Source organism: Hibiscus syriacus, unplaced genomic scaffold (genome assembly GCF_006381635.1).
Source record: "Hibiscus syriacus cultivar Baekdansim isolate YM2019G1 unplaced genomic scaffold, ASM638163v2 tig00110933_pilon, whole genome shotgun sequence".
NCBI lineage: Eukaryota > Viridiplantae > Streptophyta > Magnoliopsida > Malvales > Malvaceae > Hibiscus > Hibiscus syriacus.
Window position 1 is genome coordinate 142,804 of NW_024062919.1, and position 24,248 is coordinate 167,051.

General features: G+C 33.7%; 1 protein-coding gene and 1 pseudogene across 1 annotated transcript; one reads left to right on the forward strand and one right to left on the reverse strand.

The window, feature by feature from the left end:
• The first annotated feature begins 4,679 nt into the window (after nucleotides 1–4,679).
• LOC120147237 (UDP-arabinose 4-epimerase 1-like) lies at nucleotides 4,680–9,035 on the forward strand. Its single transcript, XM_039160674.1, has 9 exons — nucleotides 4,680–4,881; nucleotides 5,254–5,378; nucleotides 5,860–5,973; nucleotides 6,081–6,188; nucleotides 6,294–6,385; nucleotides 6,990–7,131; nucleotides 7,276–7,370; nucleotides 7,697–7,826; nucleotides 8,402–9,035. The coding sequence occupies exons 1-9, from the start codon at nucleotides 4,821–4,823 to the stop codon at nucleotides 8,771–8,773; spliced, it is 1,239 nt and encodes a 412-aa protein (XP_039016605.1). The 5' UTR covers nucleotides 4,680–4,820; the 3' UTR covers nucleotides 8,774–9,035.
• Nucleotides 9,036–11,056: 2,021 nt separating this feature from the next.
• LOC120147067 lies at nucleotides 11,057–23,833 on the reverse strand (annotated as a pseudogene).
• Between the last annotated feature and the right edge of the window lie 415 nt (nucleotides 23,834–24,248).

The following is a 24,248-nucleotide window of genomic DNA, read 5'->3' on the forward strand; positions in this document are numbered from 1 at the left end:
AAAATACTAAAGAGATTATATATGTATGGTCTAAGGTTGGAGAACTCAACCGACAGCAAGACATAAATGGTAAGAAGGCAAGGGTTTTTGAGAATTCAAAAAATGGAGTTCGTTTGGTTTCATGTTGTTTTGGCTCTTAGTTGGTGTACTTTTTGGAGATCTCAAAAAATGTTTTAAAAAAGGTAATAACGTGGCAGCTGACGAGGGGACGTCCTTTTGGTAACCGGCCCATCACACTCGTATCATGTCGCCTTCGCTTTAAATTTCTCTCCTTATTTCTTTTAATATTTGTGCATGTAATCATTATAATGATCTATATTTACAATTTATTATACTAATATATTAAACTATAAATTTAAATGAATTTTTGAATTTAAAATATATAACTCGTTTCAATAATAAAATAAAATATTATTATTTTCATAATTTTTGGATTCGAATAACTATGTTTGCAGAGTATATGTGCATTGCTAATATGTTAAGAAAGTTTTAAATATATATGGTCTATAATCTCTCCAGACTAAATTAAGAAAAAATGAAAAACATACATTTTATGACATTATATTATTAAATTGATATTAAAAATAATAATATTTTAATATATTTCTAACTATTCTTAATAAAAGTAATATTACTTAAAAATTATTTATTTAATTCTACTATCATATTTTAATATTAATTAAAAGTCATTTATTTAATTAGAGTCTATGTTGACATGTTCATAGTTCAATTGATTTGGTTTATAAATTAAGATAATTGTGGGGTTGTAAAAGTATATAATAATTAGAAGTTTTAAGCTCGACTATTGTGAATGATAATTTTTTTTAGGGTAAATTACATTCTAAACATGATAAAAAAATAGGGTACACTGCCTATTTTATCACTCATCTATTACTTAGTATTTATTTTGGTTATCTAATTATTAATTTTAGGGTAAACTACATATTTGATACTCGAATTATCATTTTTATTCCATTTTGGTCACTGAACTATCATTTGTTTCAAAATCATACATAACGTTTAGTTTTTGTATCATTCTGATCATTTGAGGTTAAAAAAATAATAATATTATTGACGTGTCATCGTAAGATAATATCATATCCTCATTGAATATTAACAGATTATTATTTAGGTCTTCCGGCTGTCATATGGCTAGCTTTGTTGCAGGTTTGTTATAAATGTACGGAGTGTATGGATTATTCTAGTAGGTGATTGTAAATCAGTTAAATATGGTAATGAGTAGATCACTTTTCATTTTTACGAGTATGCTAATTTACCAATTGAAAAATGAAAAATGTTATGTAAGTTGTACTATTAATATTTTAATAACGGGTGATAAAAATAAAATCAGATGTAATGTTAAGTATGATTTTGAAAAAAATTGAGTGACCAAAATAGAATAAAATTAATAGTTGAGATACTAAACTTGTAGTTTACCCATTTTTTAAAATCATACTTAATTTTACGACTTAGTCACCTGTCATTAAAATTTTTACAGTGATGCTGATGTGTCATCAAGATTATGTCATATTAACATTAAAAAAAATAAAAATATCACATTAATATCACTGTTAATTTTTTAAAGACATGTGACAAATAAAACTAAAATGTAACGTTAGATATGATTTTTAAAAAAACAATAGTTAGACAATCAAAACAGAAACTAAATAATAGATGAATGACCAAATATATAATTTGCATTAAAAAATATAGTCAAAACTTATCAAAATATCAAACTTCTATTAATTTTATATAATAATAAATTTAATTTTTAATATTTTTTTAATAAATTTAACTTTTTTTAAAGAGGAATCAATTCACCTAATTTTAAAATTAAGGACTCAAATGATCTTTTAACCAGAAATAAATAAAATATTTGCTTGGAATGATGGTGCACCAAAACATGAGAATGAAAAGGAGATTTGAGGTGGCAGTGTGTTGTCAAACTTGTCAGATGCAACTACTTCTCCCTTCATTTTGGACTTTATTAGATTCCTTACCAATTAATATTACTTAAAAAAAGACCCCATAAAATAGAGAAAATGACAATAAGATGTCAATTCAGTTTAGAAGTAGATGGAAGCAATTTCAAGCCTTAATTGAGATCAAAATACATACAATTTCATCAAAAAAATGGGTAAAAGAAAGTAAATAACTACAATTATTTGGTCTAACAGATTAAAACGTTAATTTTTTAAATAAGATTAAGAGTTCAGACATTGACGTTGTAAAAGAATAAATTGAATTGAAATAATTTTTTTCACAATAGATTTCGACGATATCGATTTAGGTTAATTGATCAATAAATAATTTATCGATAATTAAATTAAGGATTAATTATCAAATTTGATCATTGAAATAAATTTGAATCTCTTAATTCAACGTGGAAGCATGGAATTGGGAAAATAACCTATTCATGGCACACCACAAATGGCTCCAATTATTTGCTATTCTTATTAATTAATTAATTATGAATATAATTTATAGTTCTGACATTTGCTTTATTTTAATAGCTTTCAATATAATGATACCATTATTACCATAAATTAACCTGTTTTACGAGGTTTTGATTTAATGGTAGAAAGAAATTTGAGGAACTTTTAAGTTAGATTTAATTTTATTTTTTAATTTGAATTTAACTAATAATTATAATTATCATTTTTAGTGTATTTTGGATTTTAATTACATTTTTCCTGAAAATGTTAATTATTTATCTTTAAAATTTTTTAAAAAGGCAAAAAGATATCTTTGGAGTAGATATGAGAACTTTCTATTCACATTCTATACATTTCCTCCTAATTAATTTTTTAATAATCTGATATAGACTACAATATAATTTTTCTTAACCATTCACGACGTAAGTTCACCCTACATACGCAGTTATTCGAATATAGAACTCTAGGAAGAACTAGAGACGAAACTATGCTTCATACTAGTGTTATTGCCCTCTTTTTTATTATTAAAATAATTTATGAATAAATCCTAAATTAAAGCTCATAATTTTAATTTATTTTGATTCTCCCTTATTTTCTATGGTAATTATACTTTGCCCCCTTATTATTTTGTGGTAATTATATTTTGTCTTATTGAGTTAGAATCTGGCTCTCTTTGACGAGAATAATACTCTTCTTAACCATAAAAATTACTTAATGAATTTCATTTTCTCCTAATCCAATTATTGATTAAACACTTCTTTAAAATATAATATACGAATTAAAGTATATATTACCACAAGGGTTAGGTGTAATAGTAACATATATTATTATATTCTCAAGAAAATTATTTAAGTAGAAATAGGAATCATAACAAGTTAGGTTGAGTTAAATTTTTAGTTAATTTAATTTTGATTTGAATATTATATTTTTTTCAACAACTGATTCAATTTCAATTTAGAGAAATTTTACTTGACTAAAAACTTGATTCAAAATATAAGGTAAAAGCTCGTACTTGATCTAAATATATAAAAAAAATATTTTTATTCGATGAAATAGTGATTTAATTAAAAAAATAGAGAGAAATAAATTATAATAATGATTCTTATATATATTTCGAAAAATGAAAGATCATAAATGATCAAACTATACCAATAATTAGTTGATTTAGTAAGACGATACACTAGATTCCTTAAGAAATGTTGGGGGATCGAACCCTAGCGTTTACGAATGGAGAAAACTAGATTGGGAGGGTCGTCCTTGTTTCTACAATACTCGATATGAATTAATCGGTCAATAAATAAGATACCAATGATTAATTAAAAAAAACAAGAAATGATCAAATTATAATAAAAATATTACACATGTAAAAAATACATAACAGAGGGACCTTCTGAAAATTTTAACCAATTATTATAACGTATAAAAGTACACCTAAATACATAGACGACTTTACTCCAAAAGACTGGATTTTGTCTTGGATTCATAGCTTCATCCTGTTGGCACCTCTCATCACCACTGGACAGGGAGAAAATTCAGCCTATTCTTACTCATCTCTACAATTTTTTTTTTATTTTTTTATAAAAATTATGGAACTCTTATTCTTCTTCTTTTAATATTCAAACGTACGCGTATGACTCCTCTGTTTCGCTCTCACATCTTCAATCATCGTTGGTTTGTTTTTTTTAGTTTAATTTATTTTGCTTTTACTTTTATTTTATTTTAATAAAAAAAATTATTGGCTTGTACATTTGCATGTATTTATTATATATGTGATATTAGATCGTTTCTCAATTTCTTCATTTGATATTTTTTGGCCACCATCAACCCATGTTTATGTTCTTTGATTTCTATTTTCAGGTAAATTCCATTCATTTTTTTTGTTGTTCTTCCATTAAAGATGGGTTTCTTTTCTTCATTTATATTTTATGACGGCTTTGAATTCCCTTGCTCTTTTTGAGAACGATCGAACTCCGTTGATGGGTATTTTTCATTTCTTGTTTTTATGGGTCATTTGGGTTCCTTACTTTGTTTTCCTCTCTGGGTTTGTTTCTGATCAATAAAATTAGAATAAAATGATTGATTATCAATTTATCTGTTTTTATTTGGATTAATATTTTTGCATATCGTCATTTTCGGTTGGTTTGTTGTTTTATTCAGTGGGTGGAGGGCCCATATATTGAACATTTTTAACTTTTTTTTTCTTTTGGTTTATGGATCTCTTAATATTTAAGAAATATGATAGAAATTGTTGTTTTTGTTTTACTTTTTGCTGCAGTTTTGCCAGAACAGCATTCCCAAGTAAGGGTGTTTGGTTAATTACTGAAATTGAGGCGTAAGTTCAGGTTGTTACCAGCTTAAGACAAGTTCTAGGAAGCTTTTTTCCAGATGCTAAATTTTGCTAGAGGAAGAAGCCAGCAAAGGTCTACCAGATCTATGCCTTTTGCTGGTAACATCTCTCTTCTTCAATTCCAACCCAATTTCTCTTCATTTATATTTATGATTTCGACAGTTGTTGTGGTTGTTGTTAATGTCGTTGTCATGAGACTTATTCATGCAGTTTTCATTTAGAAAGGTTAAATCTTGAAAAAGGAGGTGAGGAAAAGAAAACAACTTCATTTCATTTCATTTTCAGTTTACCCTTTACTTTCAATATCTTTGTAGCAATTTGTTACTGAGTGTAGAAAAAGTGTATTTTGTTATGTCTACAGTTTAAGACATGGTTGAGTTGACTTGGTTGCACCTTAATGCATTTATAATGATTTAAAGATGGGAAAAAGGTTCTCTGAATTTACAATGGTTGTTTGTGTTTTGCATGTAGGTGTGGAATATCATGATCCCAAAAGGAAGAGTAATTTTGTAGGAAAAATCCTTATGGCTGCAACCCTTACTGCCTTATGCATTATCATGCTCAAGAAATCCCCTACGTTTGGTACTCCAAGTCAGGTAGCTTCTTGGTTCTATCTATCTTTTTTTAGTTCTCTATTCTGCAATGCTGAAGTTAAAATGCGCAAGAGCGGTTGATAATGGTTCTGACTATTTGTTTTCTGTAGAACATCAGTTATAAAAAGATTGTTCCGAATGTTTGTCATGCAGATATTTATTTAGCTTTGGTAATTGAACATTAATCAGCAATTATTTTAACTTTGCTATTGTTTTCACTTTACATAGTTTATGTATGAACATATTTCTGGGATTCTAACAAGTATAGAAGGACCCAATGCCATTTTTGTTAAGACTTCATTATTGCTTGCCGTTGGCTTAGTTTAATCAAGCTGTTCACTTGATTATGGATGTTCCATTTTCCCTTTGCATATGGTTAATATCATCATCTGTTGTTTCCGTAGCAATGGCCATTTTTAGTTATGTAATTTTTCAGTTATGTAATTTTTCAACTTCTGACATTAATTGACTTCTATCTTTTCAGTTTTCCAAACATGAAGAAGCCGTAACTCATGTTCTTGTAACTGGTGGTGCTGGCTATATTGGTTCACATGCTGCTTTACGACTTCTGAGGGAGTCATACCGTGTAACTATTGTGGTATGTTTGTAGTTTAGGATATGGAAATATCATTCTTTTTTGTAATCTTTCACAGCTTGTGCGTGATTGGTATGGGTTTTACAAGGAAGAATTTACCTCTTTTGTAGGACAATCTTTCACGTGGAAACATAGGTGCCGTCAAGGTTCTACAAGACTTATTTCCAGAACCCGGAAGGCTTCAATTCATTTATGCTGATCTCGGTGATGCAAAAGCTGTATCCTTGTATTGAAATTTATCATGAATATTCTTTTTTAAAATGATCACTTTAAGGCTTTGAAACATGGACGTGGTGTATCATTTCCTTGATTCTATAGTTTAGGTAAATAAAATATTTTCAGAAAATGCATTTGACGCTGTGATGCACTTTGCGGCTGTGGCATATGTTGGGGAGAGTACAATGGATCCTCTCAAGTGAGTCTCCTTTATGATTTATGTTTGTCATAGTTAATATAGGCCAGATGAGCTGTGAAATAGTAGGTTGCTCTTTATGCTGTTTTATGCTAAACGGAAATTGAAAATTCGACAAGAGCTGACTTAGTTGAAGAGCTTCGCTGTGTGTTGTGTGCTTTAGAATTCTCTACTTTCCTTTCTCTAACCTAACAGTTCGACTTGAAAAGAAATTTACCTCGGAACAGAGGTTGGCTCATTGTGTCCTTTCCAGGTGCTTTCTTCTAATCAACCATTACTATTCAGACACAACCTTTGCTTCTGCTTTTCAGCAACCTACTGGCACTGCCACCAACATGACCGTCTACGTTTCCTCTTACTATTTTAACTGAAATATCTCAATGTTTTTAACACATGTTTTGGGGAAAAAGCATCTGAATCTATTATAAAATTTTCTTTTGAGAATTTGGGGAGAATTGAATCCTGTCAGAATCAATTAAGATTGACTCCTAGATCTGTTGTTGTGAAATGTTATTTCATGGTTGATTACTTTATATTATTTGAAACTTCTCAATCCGTACTGTATAAATTAAAATGTTCCATTTGGTGTTTTTGGCCTTGATGTCAGGTATTATCACAACATTACTTCAAACACGTTGGTCGTGTTAGAGGCAATGGCTGCTCATGATGTTAGGACTCTGATATATTCTAGTACATGTGCCACATATGGGGAGCCTGAAAAGATGCCAATCACTGAAGAAACCCCACAGGCAAGTTGTAAACTTGGTTCTTAGTTATTTCCCTAATTTTTTGTTCGAGGCCAATAAATTGAAGGATCTTCATATATCAACTGGTTTTCTGGACATTTACGGTTATAATGCAAGGCAACTAACATTTGTTTGGAACCAACTCAGGTTCCAATCAATCCATATGGAAAAGCAAAGAAGATGGCAGAAGATATCATCTTGGATTTCTCCAAGAACTCAGATATGGCAGTTATGATCCTAAGGTTTGTATATTTGTTTAGTTCTGATTCTTCTGAAAGTGAATCTTTGTTATACGTGTTAGATTTTCTTGATATTGTTTTTGTATTTACTCTTCTGGTTTCTTCGTCTGAAAATGTGTAACTTTTGGAACTTAATGTCAAACGGAAGGCTTAGGCCTTGGGCTGCATATATAAGTGTTTGTAATACCGGCAATCTGTATAGTTCAAGATTGTTGGTAAAAATAAAAGCTTAGAATGTTGCTTATTCTGATCACATGTAAGTATTTAATGATTGTCCGCCAATTTTCCATTGGTTAGGAGTTCACATATTTTTGTTGAATATCTTTCAGATACTTCAATGTGATCGGGTCAGATCCTGACGGAAGATTAGGTGAGGCTCCCAGACCTGAGTTGCGTGAGCATGGTCGAATTTCAGGTGCTTGTTTTGATGCGGCTCGTGGTATCATTCCAGGTCTAAAGGTATTATATTTCTTTTACCCTTACATGTGCAACTTATATAACAGTATATAACTAGAAATACGAGTTGTATTTCTAGTTATTGCATTTTGAGAGACCTTAGGAAGATTATGAACACTCATACTGAAAGTTAATTTTAATTATGGAGTGTAGCAGCAGGAGCTTTTCTTGAAGGCTCATAGATGATGATTTTGCAAAAGCCAATGCTTTGAGTGCCTGATACTTGCGGGGGTGTGTGTATAAATATATATATTTCTGATGACATCACCTTTGCAAGCATCTTTTTAATTCATTAGGGTAATTTATTAACTCCTGAGAGATTTCAAAGATCTGGACTGAGTGAAGAAATATCTGTCGTTTCACATGTTCAACAATAATGCTTCTTTTTCGGGTGAAAAAGTTCATCTAATGTATGATAAAATAAACTGTCAACTTTTTGTCACAACTGTGCTTTTCAGGCATATCTGTATGAGCTGTTCCATGTTTGATGTATCATGTATGCTTGTAACCATTATTAACTGTCATCACACCTGTCGGTCCACATGTTTGCGGCTTCACCTTTTTGGGCTTTCGTGTAGGTCAAGGGAACAGATTATAACACACATGATGGCACCTGCATACGAGATTATATTGATGTTACCGACTTGGTCGATGCTCATGTTAAAGCTCTTCAAAAGGCAAAGCCCCAAAATGTAGGAATCTACAACGTCGGCACCGGAAGAGGTAGATCGGTGAAGGAGTTTGTAGAGGCCTGTAAGAAAGCAACGAGGGTAGAGATAAAAGTCGACTATCTTTCCCGCCGACCTGGAGATTACGCAGAAGTATTCAGTGACCCAAGTAAGATCTACCGTGAGCTGAACTGGACGGCTCAACATACTGACCTCAAGGAGAGTTTAAAGACCGCATGGAGATGGCAAAAGGCGCATCGTGATGGATATGAAGCCTCTTAGGTGATACGATATTCCTCATTGGATCACCGACATCTTATCCGGAACGGCTAACACAGATACCTTGGATGTCCTCGACTTCAGCCGTGTTTCTTCTTCTTTTCTATCTGTAGCGTTGAAGGGAGGGAGGGAGGGGAATTTTTCGAGATCGAGAAATATTTTGCATTGCTATTACATTATTTGGATAGTTGATTATATATGTATTTGAAGTGATAGTGATAGTTTGAATAACATTGATTATCAGGCTTAGGTATTTCTTTTATTCTTTCTTCTTGCATCATTACCTTCAATAAGGCTGCCTTTGTGCCTACTGATAATTAACAAGCCATGGGGTCTTCCAAAAATTTGACGTTTAATGGAAGAAAATGCGAAAGTAAATATTAAATAAATAAGAAAAAAGCTTGATGTACTAAATTTTTATTTATTTTATATCGTCTTTTTTATATCTGCATGTGGAAAAATTAGGGAAGTATAAAGCAAAGAAATTGTCAGCAACTGGTGACTTTGGATTAAATTATACATAATAGAAAATATAAAGGTTAAAATAGAATTAAAGAAAGCACGTGGGGATGAAAATGAATAGAAAAAGTATAAGGAGTCAGTTAAGAAATTATCCCTTTAACACAATAGTGCACATTAACTAGCGCACTTTAGAGCAGCGTGAGACATGTATTATGTATAGAGTACTTGGAATAGGGGCGGAGCTTACTGAGGGCTCAAATCCCGTTAAAATTTATATATTTGGTATAGTTTTGATCTAATAATATTGTTAATTTATGTAAACATAAATATTTAAATTAAAAATATAATAATATATTAAATATTTAATAAAGTAGAGACCGAACTAAATAAGGATAATTTAGTGTTATCAAAATTTGTGATTTAATAACAATTTAGGTCATTGTAAGTTTTAATATAACACAAATTAAGTGTTATCTTGTGAATTTTGAGTTTTATTTTTCTTTATAAATTTAGAATGAATATAAAGTAATATACGTACAATGACTCTCAACTATTTGACAATAAACGCCCATACCCGTCCATGAGCAGTGCTCAAACTCGAGACTTCAAGGATAACAACATTCCCTTAATCATTAAGTTCGCTTAATTCGTGTTAAATTTTGAGTTTAAATACCTAATAAATCTTTATATTTTTCTTAAATAGTCCAATATTTCGGCCCATGTCAATATTTAGTTCTGACTCCGTCCCTGATTAGAAAGACACTTTGCAACCGTAACGCCTTCACGAAATCGTTGAAAAATTCGGCCATGTTTTTCTACACAATTCATTTTATTTTAGTTCCGAAAATAATTTTTTAAAGATATTAAAAGGGAAATTTTTTCTCTCCATATAATTATCCCAACATTTTTACCACTAAAAGAAATTATTGTTCTTTCTAAAAGACTCAAATTTGAGCGAGTATGTCTGTAAGATGTGTTGTCAGTTGTTAGGAAATATTCTATGCAAATATTTCTTTGTATTCATTCGGACTATTCAATTTTTTTATAAAAAAAAGACAATTTTTATCTGTATATTTTTCTATTCATTTTTATCCCTACATATTTTAATTCTATGACCCTAGATAATCTCTATTTATTTATATATATATTTAAAATTTCAATCCTAACTCAAATAATAATTATGAAACGAGTAAAGTTAAATTCAGCTATTAGTATTTGTATTATATTTAAGTTGAAGATCTAATTATTATTCACCAATTTAGTTATTTTAAATTACTATATTTTAGTCATATTATCTAGATCTGAATAAAACTTCAAAATTCAAAAAATAAAGAAATTGTAGAATATGTGTACGCATTCTACAACTAATGCATTGTGAAAGAATAGATGACAACAAATAGTTTCTTTTCTTTCTTTATGTAGTCCAACAAGAAAGAAATTTAAATTTATCAAATTCCATTTACAAAGAAATGAAACAAAACAAAATTACAATAAACTCCGAAAATAGGGGGGGGGGTAGAAATGTGTTAAATCTTTTAATACAAAACATGTGTTTTAAGTTTACATTTGGGTTAGTCTTTGAAACTCTATCAATGGAATATTTTAATTCCACCCATTTTTTTATACATATATTTTTTTTTCTATATTTTACAAAATGGAAGAGTAAGCAATTTGTTGTATTTGATGAGGAAATGCATTTGAATGGGTTAAAGAAACTGATAACAAATGAAACTTTCCATCTGTCCATCCATCCTAAGTGTTTAAGCTCTTCAACAATGGCTGAAAAATGCCGTTTTGAGTTGGCTGCCTTTGGTTCAACTCAGCTCAAGTTTCTTTGTCTCTGTCTTTACCTTTCATCTTCTTAACCAAATGCCTCCCCTTCTCCTCCATGTGAAGTTTCTTTTCTCCAAATTTCCCCCTCATTTGCTTCTTGAAATGGCGTAGCTTCGCCCTTCTCCCCATCTTCGGCCCCCAATCATTGTCATCGGATCCTGCACTATGCCTTTCGAGCTCTCGCATAGACTTACTATATAACGAAGACAAACTCGAAGCTTCCTCTAAATTCCGATGCATTCCATCGGGTAGGTCTTCGGTTGTGGGATGGGGAGTTCCTAGATCACGCAGTGACCTATAACTTGGACAAGAAGAAAGCACAGGCATCGAGCTTATCTACGGTCTGGCTTTGGAACCCCTCTCTGCTTCTGGAATCGAATCCTTGCTGCTTTCTAGATCACTATTTTCGTTTGCTTTTGATTTGGCAACCTGCGGAGCCGGAGCTTCACGGTTATTGGAACAGCCTTCTTGAAGCCATATATATGGGGCATCATTCCTTGGGATCCAATCATCCTTTTCTGCTAACATCCATGGAATGTATGCACTCTCACAATTTGGAAGCACCATAGTTTCCCGGATAGCCGCCTACGCAAATCACGTGCAATTTTCTTTCATTCGATCAATGCTGAATCTGACAATGAAATTCGTGATGCGACAAAAGATAAAAATTGTAGCACTTATTATGCTCACCATACTGCCAGCAACGCTCGAACCCCAAGGCCGAAGATAGAAAAAAGCAAGCAAGTCTATAACTATTTGAATGATCATACCAGATGATGCATGTAATTGAAAGGGTAAAATTTGCTAACATGAGAACATGCAAAAACAATCAATAACAATACCATCTTCAATCTCAATATGGAAATTTTGATTAAGCAAACTAAGGAATGTCACTACGTTACAAATCGAATTCGTACCTTAAACCGATTGATCAAGAATAGCTCGATATGTCCATTAGTAATCTTGTGATCCCCGACCGAAGACTCCAGGTCGAACTCTATGTCAGGCATTGATGTGAAGCCAAACCATAACTGATCAGAAGGAGGTAGCCTTATATATAAACGCAGTGTTCCTCGAAGGGATACAACCCTTACTGACAAAGTCAAAGGCACCTTCAATTTGAAATATCATTTAGTTTAAGCACATTAAAAACAAAATCTTTACAGCAACAGACATACTAATAGCATGCTCAATTCCGTATAACATAATGAAACCATCCATACAGCAGCAGTTTGTTGTTTATATTAACCAGCTAAGTTTTGTTAGAACATAATGGCATGACAAATCACCAGATTAATAATATCTGAACCATCCGGTTGAGATCAAGGGGCGGAAACACAGGCCTCAACAACGACAAGAAAATAAACATATTGCTGTTTCGGAAAATGTTTGGCCTACTTTATGATCTACATGATATGAGTATTTGGCAAAAATTACTATCTAGTGACTCTCTTAGTATATACGATTTTCTGCAGGCTAAGAGCCTCACTAGTCAGATTGAGAAGCTTACATTTCCAACGGTGCAAGACATCAAACTTCTTTGACATTGATCGGAAGCCCCAAAATTACAAACTTCCACAACAAAGTGCTATTTCCCTTCAATTAGCACTGACAACAATCTAATTTCCCCAAGGATTCTTCAAATTTGCTTAGACCTTTTAAACCATTCAGTTCATAAATGCCACTTTCCGACAAAATCAGCTAGAACTAATCACTAGTCATCCCAGCTAAAGCTAATCCAAAAGCATGTACAGTAACTGCTTCAGGCAATAATTTCAGATTACTTGTCCTCCAAATCCAGCTATGTGTTTAATATATCCAAAATTATAACAGTTCCAAAATCCAAACTCTATAATTTTATTACTGATGTTTCTCTATCAGACTGAACTATTAGTTCCTCTGTTCCAAAAAACTTGTCACATACTCACATGTGACAGATTTTATGGACAGGAAGTTATTTTAGACCTTTCCACCACATCACTTATAGGTCCAATAAATCTAATTAATGTCGAAATTTTCCCCATTTCATACTTAAATTTGGACAAAAGCCTCCAACTCATCAGGTTATGATTCTCTCATGCAATTATTTTAGAAAATAAACCATTGTACTCCCAAAATTAACTGCATTAGTACCACCATATCTGGGGACTGGAGGTAGAGATGAACTCCATCTTTGAATGAGGAATTTAGGCCCACCCAAGCCTTTAAGGTTTCCTTTTTTCATTTATTTATTTATGTTGCTTCCAAAACAAAACTATTATGCAATATAAGTTACATGAACAATAGGAAATGAAAAATATATGCGTCTACACTATTTTGCCAAGTATCAACAACAGAGATATCAAAAACTCCATAAAACATCCCAAACATCAAAGCAAACAAAGACGTAAACAATCCTCGACATTCACCTCAGAAGGGAATGCAGGGCTAGCTGCATTCTGGAGTTAGCACCAGTTCTGATCCCGAAGACAGAAAAATAACTCTGTAATTTGGAGACATTTTTTCCAAATGTAAGTATGACATGGGAAACAAAAGAAACTGACATGCACTACTTGATTAATTGGACCTATAAGCGATGTGGTTGGATAAAATATTTCTCTTTATGGACAGAGGGAGTCTTTGATTCCCTTACAACATTTATAAACCAGCATCTCCTTCACTCCATCTTCTTCAACATCAAACTCCTTAAACTCCATATTCTTTAGCAGCTCCTGCATCCCCCTCCATTCCATCAATCTCATAATCTTCTAACCAAAATTTCACCTCTAATTTGAGTCTCACCTACGTGGAACAGCAGTCTAGCCTAAAGATTGAATAGTTGTATACTTTTCTCCATCTTCTCTTCATGTCTCTTTAAATTTTTTGAACTTCGCCGTTTAACCACAACATGTCCACTTTTAAATTTTTTAATGTATTGGGTAGTGTAAAATATGTATCCTGACATGTAGGTCATATTCGTGTCAAACATAAATATGATACAACCATGAAGAGGGTATAGCTAAGTCTATTCTTGATAACATGTAACTAAAAGATTTCCATGATATTCTGGTACCAGCCAGCTTAGGAGAAACTTCAAGGAATAACTATAAAGTTAAACTTGCATGCTCCTAGACTACTCTATATCTGGGAGCAAAATATTTTCTTCTGGAACTGAAAAGCTATCTTCATTAATAATGTGAATTCCATTTTTATGAGTTTATTTAACCAGAAACACTTATATGTATAAAGAGACACACACACCTGCGAAACCTGTTTGGCTATGTTATTTAGGACAGACTTCAATCCAGACCCTGATTTATCTTTAGAGCCTTTTCCACAATCTGAAATAGGACATTCATTCTAACCAAATTAAGAGAAAGCAAAAAGACAAGTATAGGATTGATTTAGAATTTATACTTGGATGAAATAGGTTAAGCTATAAAAGGATGCATTTGAAAACAAAATGCCTACAAAGTAAAAATTGCATCACCTTTGAATAAAAAAATAGAGGGAAGAAAAGTGAAATGTTGAACTTATTAATTTGGAAATTTCAAGAGCGGAATGAAGCGTAAAGAGGACAAAACATATTATGCATGCATTCCTCTACATACTACTGAAATTATAGATCAACAAAATGTAAATAGATTAGAAGATAAAGGAAGCTAACTAATAAATTTTAGTATAATTTTACAAATACATCCCTAAAGTTCCTCAATGAAACAAGGATATAAAATTCTCTGGTTTCTCTCCTTGGCTGAAATACAAACAAGTAGACAGATAATTTCCAGTTCACTCTAAGAACCACTTCATGTTTCTCCCATTATTTATTTCTTTAAGTCTCTTTCCTTGTCAGATTGAGGAATAGTGAATGAAGTCAAAGTACCAACCATAACTGCTCCTCGAGCTATATTTGGAATCAAACAAAACCACAAGGTTCAATAAAATTTCAGACAACTGCAATAGAAGCAAAACTGCAGATTTCAAAAAATGGTATACGACTGAGATGCAAAGAAGAATCTAGGGAATAACATGCATGGATTGTATTTATGGGCATCAGCATAGACCTACTAAGAATAAGAGTTATAGTTCTTTTAGCATTATAGTGCTCTTTCTTTAGGACGATAGATTATTTTGAAGCTTTTTCCCCTTTTCTTTATTAATTTTCCTGTTTTCCTTAGATTTTAAGAGCATAATTCAACTATAAACACATGCCTCATACTGTCAAATCCTACCGAAGCTGTCCTATATTAGCCTCATCTCACTTTTGAATTGAGAAACATGTAATCCAGGGGAAAATTCCTCGAATCAATTAATTATGCCTATTCCCTTCGCACGATTCCTTCATGGTTTACTGGATATCAGATGGCAAAGCTGACCTCAAGACTAGCTAATGTGGGTAACCTTATACAATAGATATCAAGACACCGAGATAATTGGCATCTCATATACATAGTCATGCTACCTGCTTCTCTTCATAAAACCTCATATACTAAGAGGGACATCATTAATGGAAAGATAACAAGAGATGACAACTCCAGGAAAGAGATTTGGAGTAAGCATGGAGTTCCATCTTGGAATTTTTCTAAGTTCACCAACATGTGTCCGAGTGCTTTGAATATAAATGGAAATCCACTTTTTTGACAACTTGATAGTTAAAGAATTAACAAACCGTATGCATGCATCATGCATATCTTTTTGAGCCATGTTTATTGGGAAGTGCATAAATATGCACTATCATTATTATACTAACCAATTCTAGGGTCGACAAGATCCTCTTTATTAAGATTCAAATGCTTTCCGAAATGTTCAAAGCCTTCAAGAAGATCTGAAGACATATTCTCAACAGAATTTGATTCAGAATTTGTATTCTCTATGCCTTTCTGAAAATCTAGGTCACGGACTTCAATTCTTGTCTCAACATCCATCAGAACCCCACCACATTATTCAGCATCAACCTCGAATGCCGATACCTCATTCATGTCATTTCCAAGAAGCCTCTTTGCATGGATATAAGGTGGGAGATTCCCGAAGTCTATGTTAGTACAAAGGACTTCACCTATGTAATTAGGGGTCCTCATGTTGGACAATGTTCTCTGTTATATCAAATCATCAGAACTATCATCAAATGGACGTTGAAATACTTTCCAGAAGAACTAACTACAGAAAAAGTAGACAGCAAAATGACCACTGAACATCTGAATCAAAACATCAATGCAGCAATATTACACACAAGAAAAATGTAATCTTCATTGATCTCCAAAATCCAGGCCAAAAAAATTTGTCATCCCAGGTGATGTACTAATAAAGGAAGAAGTTGAATTAAGAAATTTGGAATTAAAAGCTTTAGAAACAAAATAGGTTTCCTTTTGCCCTTTTTGGCTGGAAACCAAACCAAATAGTCAACGTGAATTTTTTTTACGTAATAAATGATGTCAATACAACTATAACTAGCAGATGAAAATATGTTTCATTTTATCCTTAAGCGGGGTGGAGGCAAACAGGCAGAATAGACTTACTCAGAAAATGAAACAGAAACCAACAAGAAATATGAAGAGGCAATACCAAGCACAAGACAAAAGAGAAAAAAGGAAAATAATGTCTTAATTTGGTGATTTTCTAACCTGAATCCATGCTTGAAGGGAACTTTTCAACGCTGCATTGGCTTTGATGTCAAAAAAGACTCGAGAAATTATCAAGTTCCAGCAAAGTATTCCTTCATCAGAATTAAGTTTGTCATGTTCAGACTCGACGTCAGAAGTGGCAGAAAAAGCAGAAGCAGAAGCAGAAGCAGCATTTTGACTTGCTGAACGAGAAAACCTTGCGGCGATGAAAACGCCATATTTTCCTCAGTTGAAGTGTTAAGCGTATTGTTTGACACTGTTTCTTGGCATATATGCTGTTTCTCACAAGCCTTCTTCTCCTCATGGGCAGATTGATTACTCAAATTTCCCTTTTTGTCACTAGCTTTTGAATTCTTTTTCGACAACCTTTTCCAAAATAATTTAACTTTTGATATAGATCCATCGGACTTGCTTCCCTTTTCCGTAGGCTCAGCACTGAAGCCTAAGGAGGGCTTCATAAATGAGGAATATCCAGCACTTAGCAATGCCATGTAAGCATGGAAGTCCACATTCAACTTGGTGAACCATCTGTTATTGTCCTCGCATGAAGCAAGACGAAGACCTTTGCACCATGTCTCCTTTTCCCAGGCAGTCTCCAGATAAAGGTAAATGATTTTACTTCCATTGTATAGCAAACTCTTGCTCTAGACTTTTATCGGATATCTCTTGGCCCTGTCAAACCATTAATTCGAAGCGAAGGAATGAAGCAGAGTCAAATGTCTTGAAAGTGTTGCGGAAGACGGCTATCGGATAGAGTAAAATCGCAACTGATAATTTAATAAAATAAAAATGAAGATAAAAGAGACACAAAATTTACGTGGAAAACCCCTAAATAATATAGGGTAAAAACCACGGGCAATGGTAGAAAAATTTCACTATGAGAAAATAGGAATTACAACCTCTCTCGATCTACCAAGGAAAAAACAATGATAATTTTCTCTTGATAAAAAGGAGAAAACAACTCTCAATAAACTCTCTAAATTTTCTAGTATTGGAAGAAAGCTAGAATGCTTTGGGATGATTTTGAAGCTAAATGAGCTAGGGTATTTATAGTTGAAGCTTAAGGACTAATTTGTAAATACCCTAAATTACAATGACTAAATAAAATTTTTCCATTACCATTTAATTCAACAAAATCAAGCTGTGAATGTTGAATTGTCCATTGCACCTTTCGGTGCATTAAATCACCGAAAAATAAAGTCTAAAAATCTGACTTTTAACAATCTCTCACTTGAAGATTTGATTGGAACAATCATATCTTCACACCATTCTTTCTACCTTTTACCTTCATGTTGCTTACGTTTCTGACAGGCCACAAGAGGATCGACACCAGATAAATTTATTAGCATTGATTGCCTTCGTCATGAAATCTGCTATGTTGTCTTTGGTATGGATCTTCTGCATATCTATCGTTTCTTCTTCCACCTTTTCACGAATGAAATGGTACTGAACTTGTATGTGCTTTGTCCTTGAATGAAATATTGGATTCCTTGCTAGATGCAAGGCGCTTTGATAGTCACAAAACAGAGAGACATACTCTTGATTGTGCCCAAGCTCCTCCAATAGCATCTTCAACCAAATTGCTTCTTTACTGGCTTGTGTAACTACTACATATTCTGCCTCAGTTGTGGACGTAGCCACAACTGACTGCAATTTTGAAACCCAGCTTACAGCTCCACCAACAACTTTGAACACATATCCTGTAGTAGATTTGCTTTTATCCAAATCCCCTGCATAGTCAGAATCTACATACCCATTGATTAGTAAGTTTGATCCTCCGTAACATAATGCAACATTTGAGGTCCCTTTGATGTATCTCAGGATCCTCTTTACTGTATTCCAATGCTCTTTGCCTGGATTCACCATGTACCGACTAACTACTCTCACTGCTTGTGCAATGTCTGGTCTTGTGCATATCATAGCGAACATTAAACTTCTTACTGCTGATGCATACGGTACTCGAGACATCTTCATCCTCTCTTATTCACTGCTAGGACTCATACTGGAGGATAATTTGAAGTTAATAAGAAGAGGGGTAGAAATTGGCTTACAATCTTGCATGCTGAATCGTGACAAGATTTTCTTCAAGTAATTCTTTTGTGAAAGCCAAATCTTCCTATTACTTCTGTCTCGGTGAATTTGCATCCCTAGAATCTTGTTTGCTGATCCCAAGTCCTTCATTTCAAATTCACTAGCCAATTGTGCCTTTAATTCTTCAATATGATCTTTGTTGGGTCCTGCAACCAACATGTCATCCACATACAACAGCAATATAACAAAATCGTTATCACCAGACCTCTTGAAATAAGCACAAGGGTCTGCATTAAGTCTGTTGTATCCAAGTCACATAATGAAGGAATCAAATCTCTTATACCAACACCTAGGCGCCTGTTTTAGACCGTACAGAGATTTGTTCAACCTGCAAACCAAGTTCTTCTTTTCTTCTTCTTCAAAACCTTCAGGCTGGAGCATATAAATCTCTTCTTCAAGATTTCCATGAAGAAAAGATGTTTTAACATCTAGCTGCTCTAGATGTAAGTTCAATGTAGCACACATTGCCAAAACTACACGAACTGTTGTTAGTCGAACCATAGGAGAAAATATTTCATTGAAATCAATACATTCTTTTTGAGCATATCCTTTGACCACCAGTCTTGCACGATATCTCTCAACTTGATCGTCACCATTTCGCTTGATTTTGAAGACCCATTTGTTACCAATTGGCTTCATTCCTTGTGGTAGTGACACAAGGTCCCATGTATTATTTTTATGAAGGGCTTCAATTTCTTCTTGCATCGCCATCATCCACAGTGAAGCATCTGAGCTGTTTATTGCCTCCTGATATGTTGATGGCTCACCGTCCTCTGTTAAAAGGCAGTATGCAATATTACCTTCTATAACATAATCTGAGTGCCAATTGGGACGTCTTCTTACACGATCTGATTGACGAGTTGTTGGAGCTTCAGAACTCTCTGGTTCTTGTTTATCATGTGCTGGTTCTGCTTCAGAAAAATCTCATTGTTCAACCTCATTTTCCACATGTATCTGTGTAGTCTTTGACTTTTCAGCGCTATCATCGTCTTCTTTTCTTTGTATTTTATCTTCTACAAAGATAACATCTCTACTGATGATCACTTTGCGGGTAGAGTGATCCCACAAGCGATACCCCTTTACTCCATCAGCATACCCCAAGAATTTGCATTTCCTGGATTTTGGATCCAACTTTGAAATTTCTTGGGAGTTGTACATCACGTACACTATACTTCCAAATACATGGAGGTTTGAATAATCAGCTGGTTTTCCAGTCCACATCTTCATTGGTGTCTTCAGCTCTATTGCAGTTGATGGAGCTCGATTCACCAAATAACAGGCGGTATTGACTGCTTCTGCCCAGAATGATTTTTCTAGGCCTGCATCCCTCAACATTGCTCTTGTTCTTTCTAACAAGGTTCTGTTCATCCGCTCTGCCACTCCATTTTGTTGAGGAGTGTTCGCCACTGTAAATTGTCTTTTGATGCATTCTTTCCTGCAAAAGTCATCAAATTCTTCGCTTGTGTATTCTCCTCCATTATCTGTTCTGAAACACTTGATCTTATTTCCAGAATCAAGTTCCACCCGCGATTTGAAGTTTTTGAAAGTTGAAAACACGTCTGACTTCTTCTTAATAGGGTGCACCCAACATCTCCTGGAGTAGTCATCAATAAATGAGACAAAGTATTTTGCTCCACCTAGGGATGTTACTGGTGCTTGCCATACGTCAGAGTGAACCAATTCTAGAACACTTTTGCCTCTAGAATTTGATGTGTTGAATTTCAACCGGTGCTGCTTACTTGTTATGCAATGCTCACACAAAGTAAGTGATACATTTGTTAAGCCTGGAAGTAGCTTTTGCTCCACAAGGACTTTTATTCCTTGTTCTGACATGTGTCCAAGTTTCTTATGCCATAGCATTGCAGAATCTGAACTACATGAGGCAACAGAGGCTTCTGCTTCTAGCAATGTCTCTCCCTTCAGCATGTACAAGTTTGCAGCTTTCTTTTCACCTTTCAGCACCACAAGCGCTCCACAGAACACCTTCATGATTCATTTCCGTGTTTCAATCTTGCTAGCATTATTATCCAACAATCCGTAGGATAATAAATTTTTCTTCAGACCTTTCACGTGCCGCACATCTCGAACAACTTTAATTATTCCATCATACATCTTCAATTTGATGGTTCCCACGCCAACGATCTCTAAGGCATGATCATTGCAACTATACACAGATCCTCCTGAGACAGGTTCATAATGATGGAACCATTCTCTTCTTGAGGTCATGTGATATGTTGCTCCCGAATCAATGAGCCATATATCTGCAAATCGTTTTCTTCCTTCCACGGTGGTTGACACTTCACAGCATAGAGCATCTCCATCATCTGAAGTGTTTGCAGTATTGCCTTGTGGATTGGAGTTTTTATTTAGACTCCAACAATCCTTCTTCAAGTGACCCTTCTTTCCACAGTTGTAACACTTTAAATTCTTCTTGCTTCTCGACTTCGATCTACCATGTTTGTGACTGCTGCTTTGGCAACGTTCTGTTGATCTCCCTCTCATCGTTGTCAACGCTTCTGCTTGTTGTAGATTTGCTTGTCTATCTTCCTTGTTCTTGCGCCGATTTTCTTCTTGTAGAACAGCAGCTGCAACGTCATTGAAGACTAGACTGGTGACATTACTGTTTGTCAAGTTGATGATGAGTTGATCATATGAATCCGGTAGACTTTGAAGTAGAAGTTCAACACGTTCTTGTTCTCCTATTTTACAGCTTAAGGATGTAAGCTGAAAAAATAAAGTGTTCAGTGTATTTAAGTGCTCCGTCACTGAAGTAGATTCTGGCATACGGAGAGTGTACAATTTTCTCTTAAGGAAAATTTTATTGTGCAGCGATGTGGCCTCGTACAGTTTGGTGAGATGATCTCATATCTTCTTAGTTGTCTTCTTCTCCTCAATACTTGACAATACTTCATCTGCTAATGCTAGATGAAAGTTTGCCATAGTATTTTCGTCCATTTCGATCCATTTGTTGTCGTCTGTGAAATCTACTGGCCTTTCGCTGATAGCTGCTAGACAACCGTCTTTCCTCAGGAGAGCCTTCATCTTCAATTTCCACAATGAGAAATTTCTCCCATTGAACTTTTCAATATCAAATTTCGTTGCCATTGCTTCGTTTACGGATAGCTCCCACTATTTCACTATCGTGAATAGTTCTCTAGAACTTTCAAAGAATGGGTAATAACTTCTTACTTTCTTATGTTGGAGGATCCACCTTTTGGTGATAATAAGCAGATATTACACACTCTAATTTAGCTCTGATACCAATTGTTGCGGAAGACGGCTATCAGATAGAGCAAAATCGTAACTGATAATTTGAGAAAATAAAAATAAAGATAAAGGAGACACAAAATTTACGTGGAAAACCTATATAGGGTAAAAACCACGGGCAATGGTAGAAGAATTTCACTATGAGAAAATAGGAATTACAACCTCTCTCGATCTACCAAGGAGAAAACAATGATAATTCTCTCTTAATAAAAAGGAGAAAACAACTCTCAAGAAACACTCTAAATTCTCTAGTATTGGAAGAAAGCTAGAATGCTTTGGGATGATTTTGAAGCTAAATGAGCTAGGGTATTTATAGTTGAAGCTTAAGGATTAATTTGTAAATATCCTAAATTACAATGACTAAATAAAATTTTCCCATTACCATTTAATTCAACAAAATCAAGCTGGGAATGTTGAATTGTCCATTGCACCTTTCGATGCATTAAATCACCGAAAAACAAAGTCTAAAAATCTGACTTTTAACAGAAAGCACATAACTGGAACAAATGATTAAGCTTATATTAAATTATGTTATATGGACTTGGATATCAATTTTGGAAACTGGTATGTGTCTACAAGTCTCACTTGGCTTTTGATTAAAATTTTGGATTCGCAGAGTGAGCTAAAAATATTCAAAAAAGTTATATACAGGTACGTGAAATGAGTTATAACAATGTCTCAAATAAAACTATATAATGCAATACCACATATCGATAAACATGTTCCTTCTTATATTCATTCATGTAATTTTATGTATTAATATTTGAACACAATGGCTTTTTAATTCATTCCTTTTGCTGGAAGTATGAATTCTTTACCAGCCATAAATTCAATTCGGATCCCAATTGCAGGAGTACAAAGGCCACGTCGACTTTTCTAATAAAGAATCGAAAAAATATTCAGTATCCTATACTACCATTGAAGAACGTTCACATCAGAATCAAACTATAGAAATGGTGGACCAAACTTCTTACTCCAATTGCAGGAGAACAACGACCATGTCTACTTTTCTAATAAAAAAATCGGAAAATATTCAGTATCCTATACTACAATGAAGAGTCAAACACGAATGCGGCATTCGGCAACCATTACAAGAAAGTATGTGGCCAATGGCATCTATAATCTTCAAATGACAATGGCATTTTATAAATTTCAAGAAATGGAGGAAACTATCAATGCCATCGCTGTTTATTAATAACAAAACATTGATTTTATAAAACGAATGGACAAATGATGGAAAGGGGGGCATAATACCATTTCCTGGAGTTAGTAGCGGAAACAGCCTGAATGATGCAGCCCTTAGAGGAATAAAGATGCAAGAAGAATCCGAACTGGTCAGAGTCAGGTACCGGTCTTGGATTTTGGCATGTTTTCGAACCGGAGAGACCTCTATCGTTACATCCCTTCTTCTCTTCTGCTCTTTGGATGCAATTTTTTCTGAATCAAGAACCCAAACAACCCCCTAGGACAATGATAACAATGAATTCAAAATCCCAGAAAAATTATCCTAACAATTACAACAAAAAATAACAATCTGGGGTTCTCCAAAATCGACAAACCTGCATGTTTTGGGCAAATGGAATCGAGGGAATGCTGGGGATTCCGAGCTGCTGCTGCTGCTGCATCGGTTTCATGTTTGATCCTTCGTTGGATTTTGCGATTCAAAAGAGTCACCACAACCAAAACTACAATCAGTTCCAAACCCAGGATTGCAAAAATCCCAGCAACAAATCCAACGAAGAACGCAATCAACATCCTTCCGAATTATATATATATATTATTGTTTTGATTCCATTTGCGAAGAAATTCATTGTTTCATTTTTTTTCATTTTTTTTACAGAAATATTTGATAGGAAAATTAAAATAGTAAATCGCAAAAGGAATTTGTCATTCTATGCAACATTCTTTGATTCTCCTTAAACTATTCCTTATTCTTCCGGAATTCATGCACCATTGCATTCCACTAGGCGTTGTCAGTTATGGATCAAATTCATATATTATGAAAAAACAATACAGTTATGAACAATAACGGTAAATATATTGTACAAGTCCAAGACACAATTTGCTCAACAAGTGACCAAAAAACTATACTAAGTATACAAATGGTCCACTGACTATAAGATATTATTTTGTTGAGTCCTCTAACTATTAAAAGTTATAAAAAAGTCATCTGACTATATGACGTCACTTTGTTGAATCCCTTGACTATTGAAAGTTGCAAAATG

Coding starts and splice junctions, on each gene's coding strand:
- LOC120147237 (XM_039160674.1), top strand. CDS start 4,821: ATGCTAAATTTTGCTAGAGGAAGAAGCCAGCAAAGGTCTACCAGATCT. Junction 6,386..6,989: donor AGTACAATGGATCCTCTCAA/GTGAGTCTCCTT, acceptor CCTTGATGTCAG/GTATTATCACAACATTACTT. Junction 7,132..7,275: donor TCACTGAAGAAACCCCACAG/GCAAGTTGTAAA, acceptor GAACCAACTCAG/GTTCCAATCAATCCATATGG.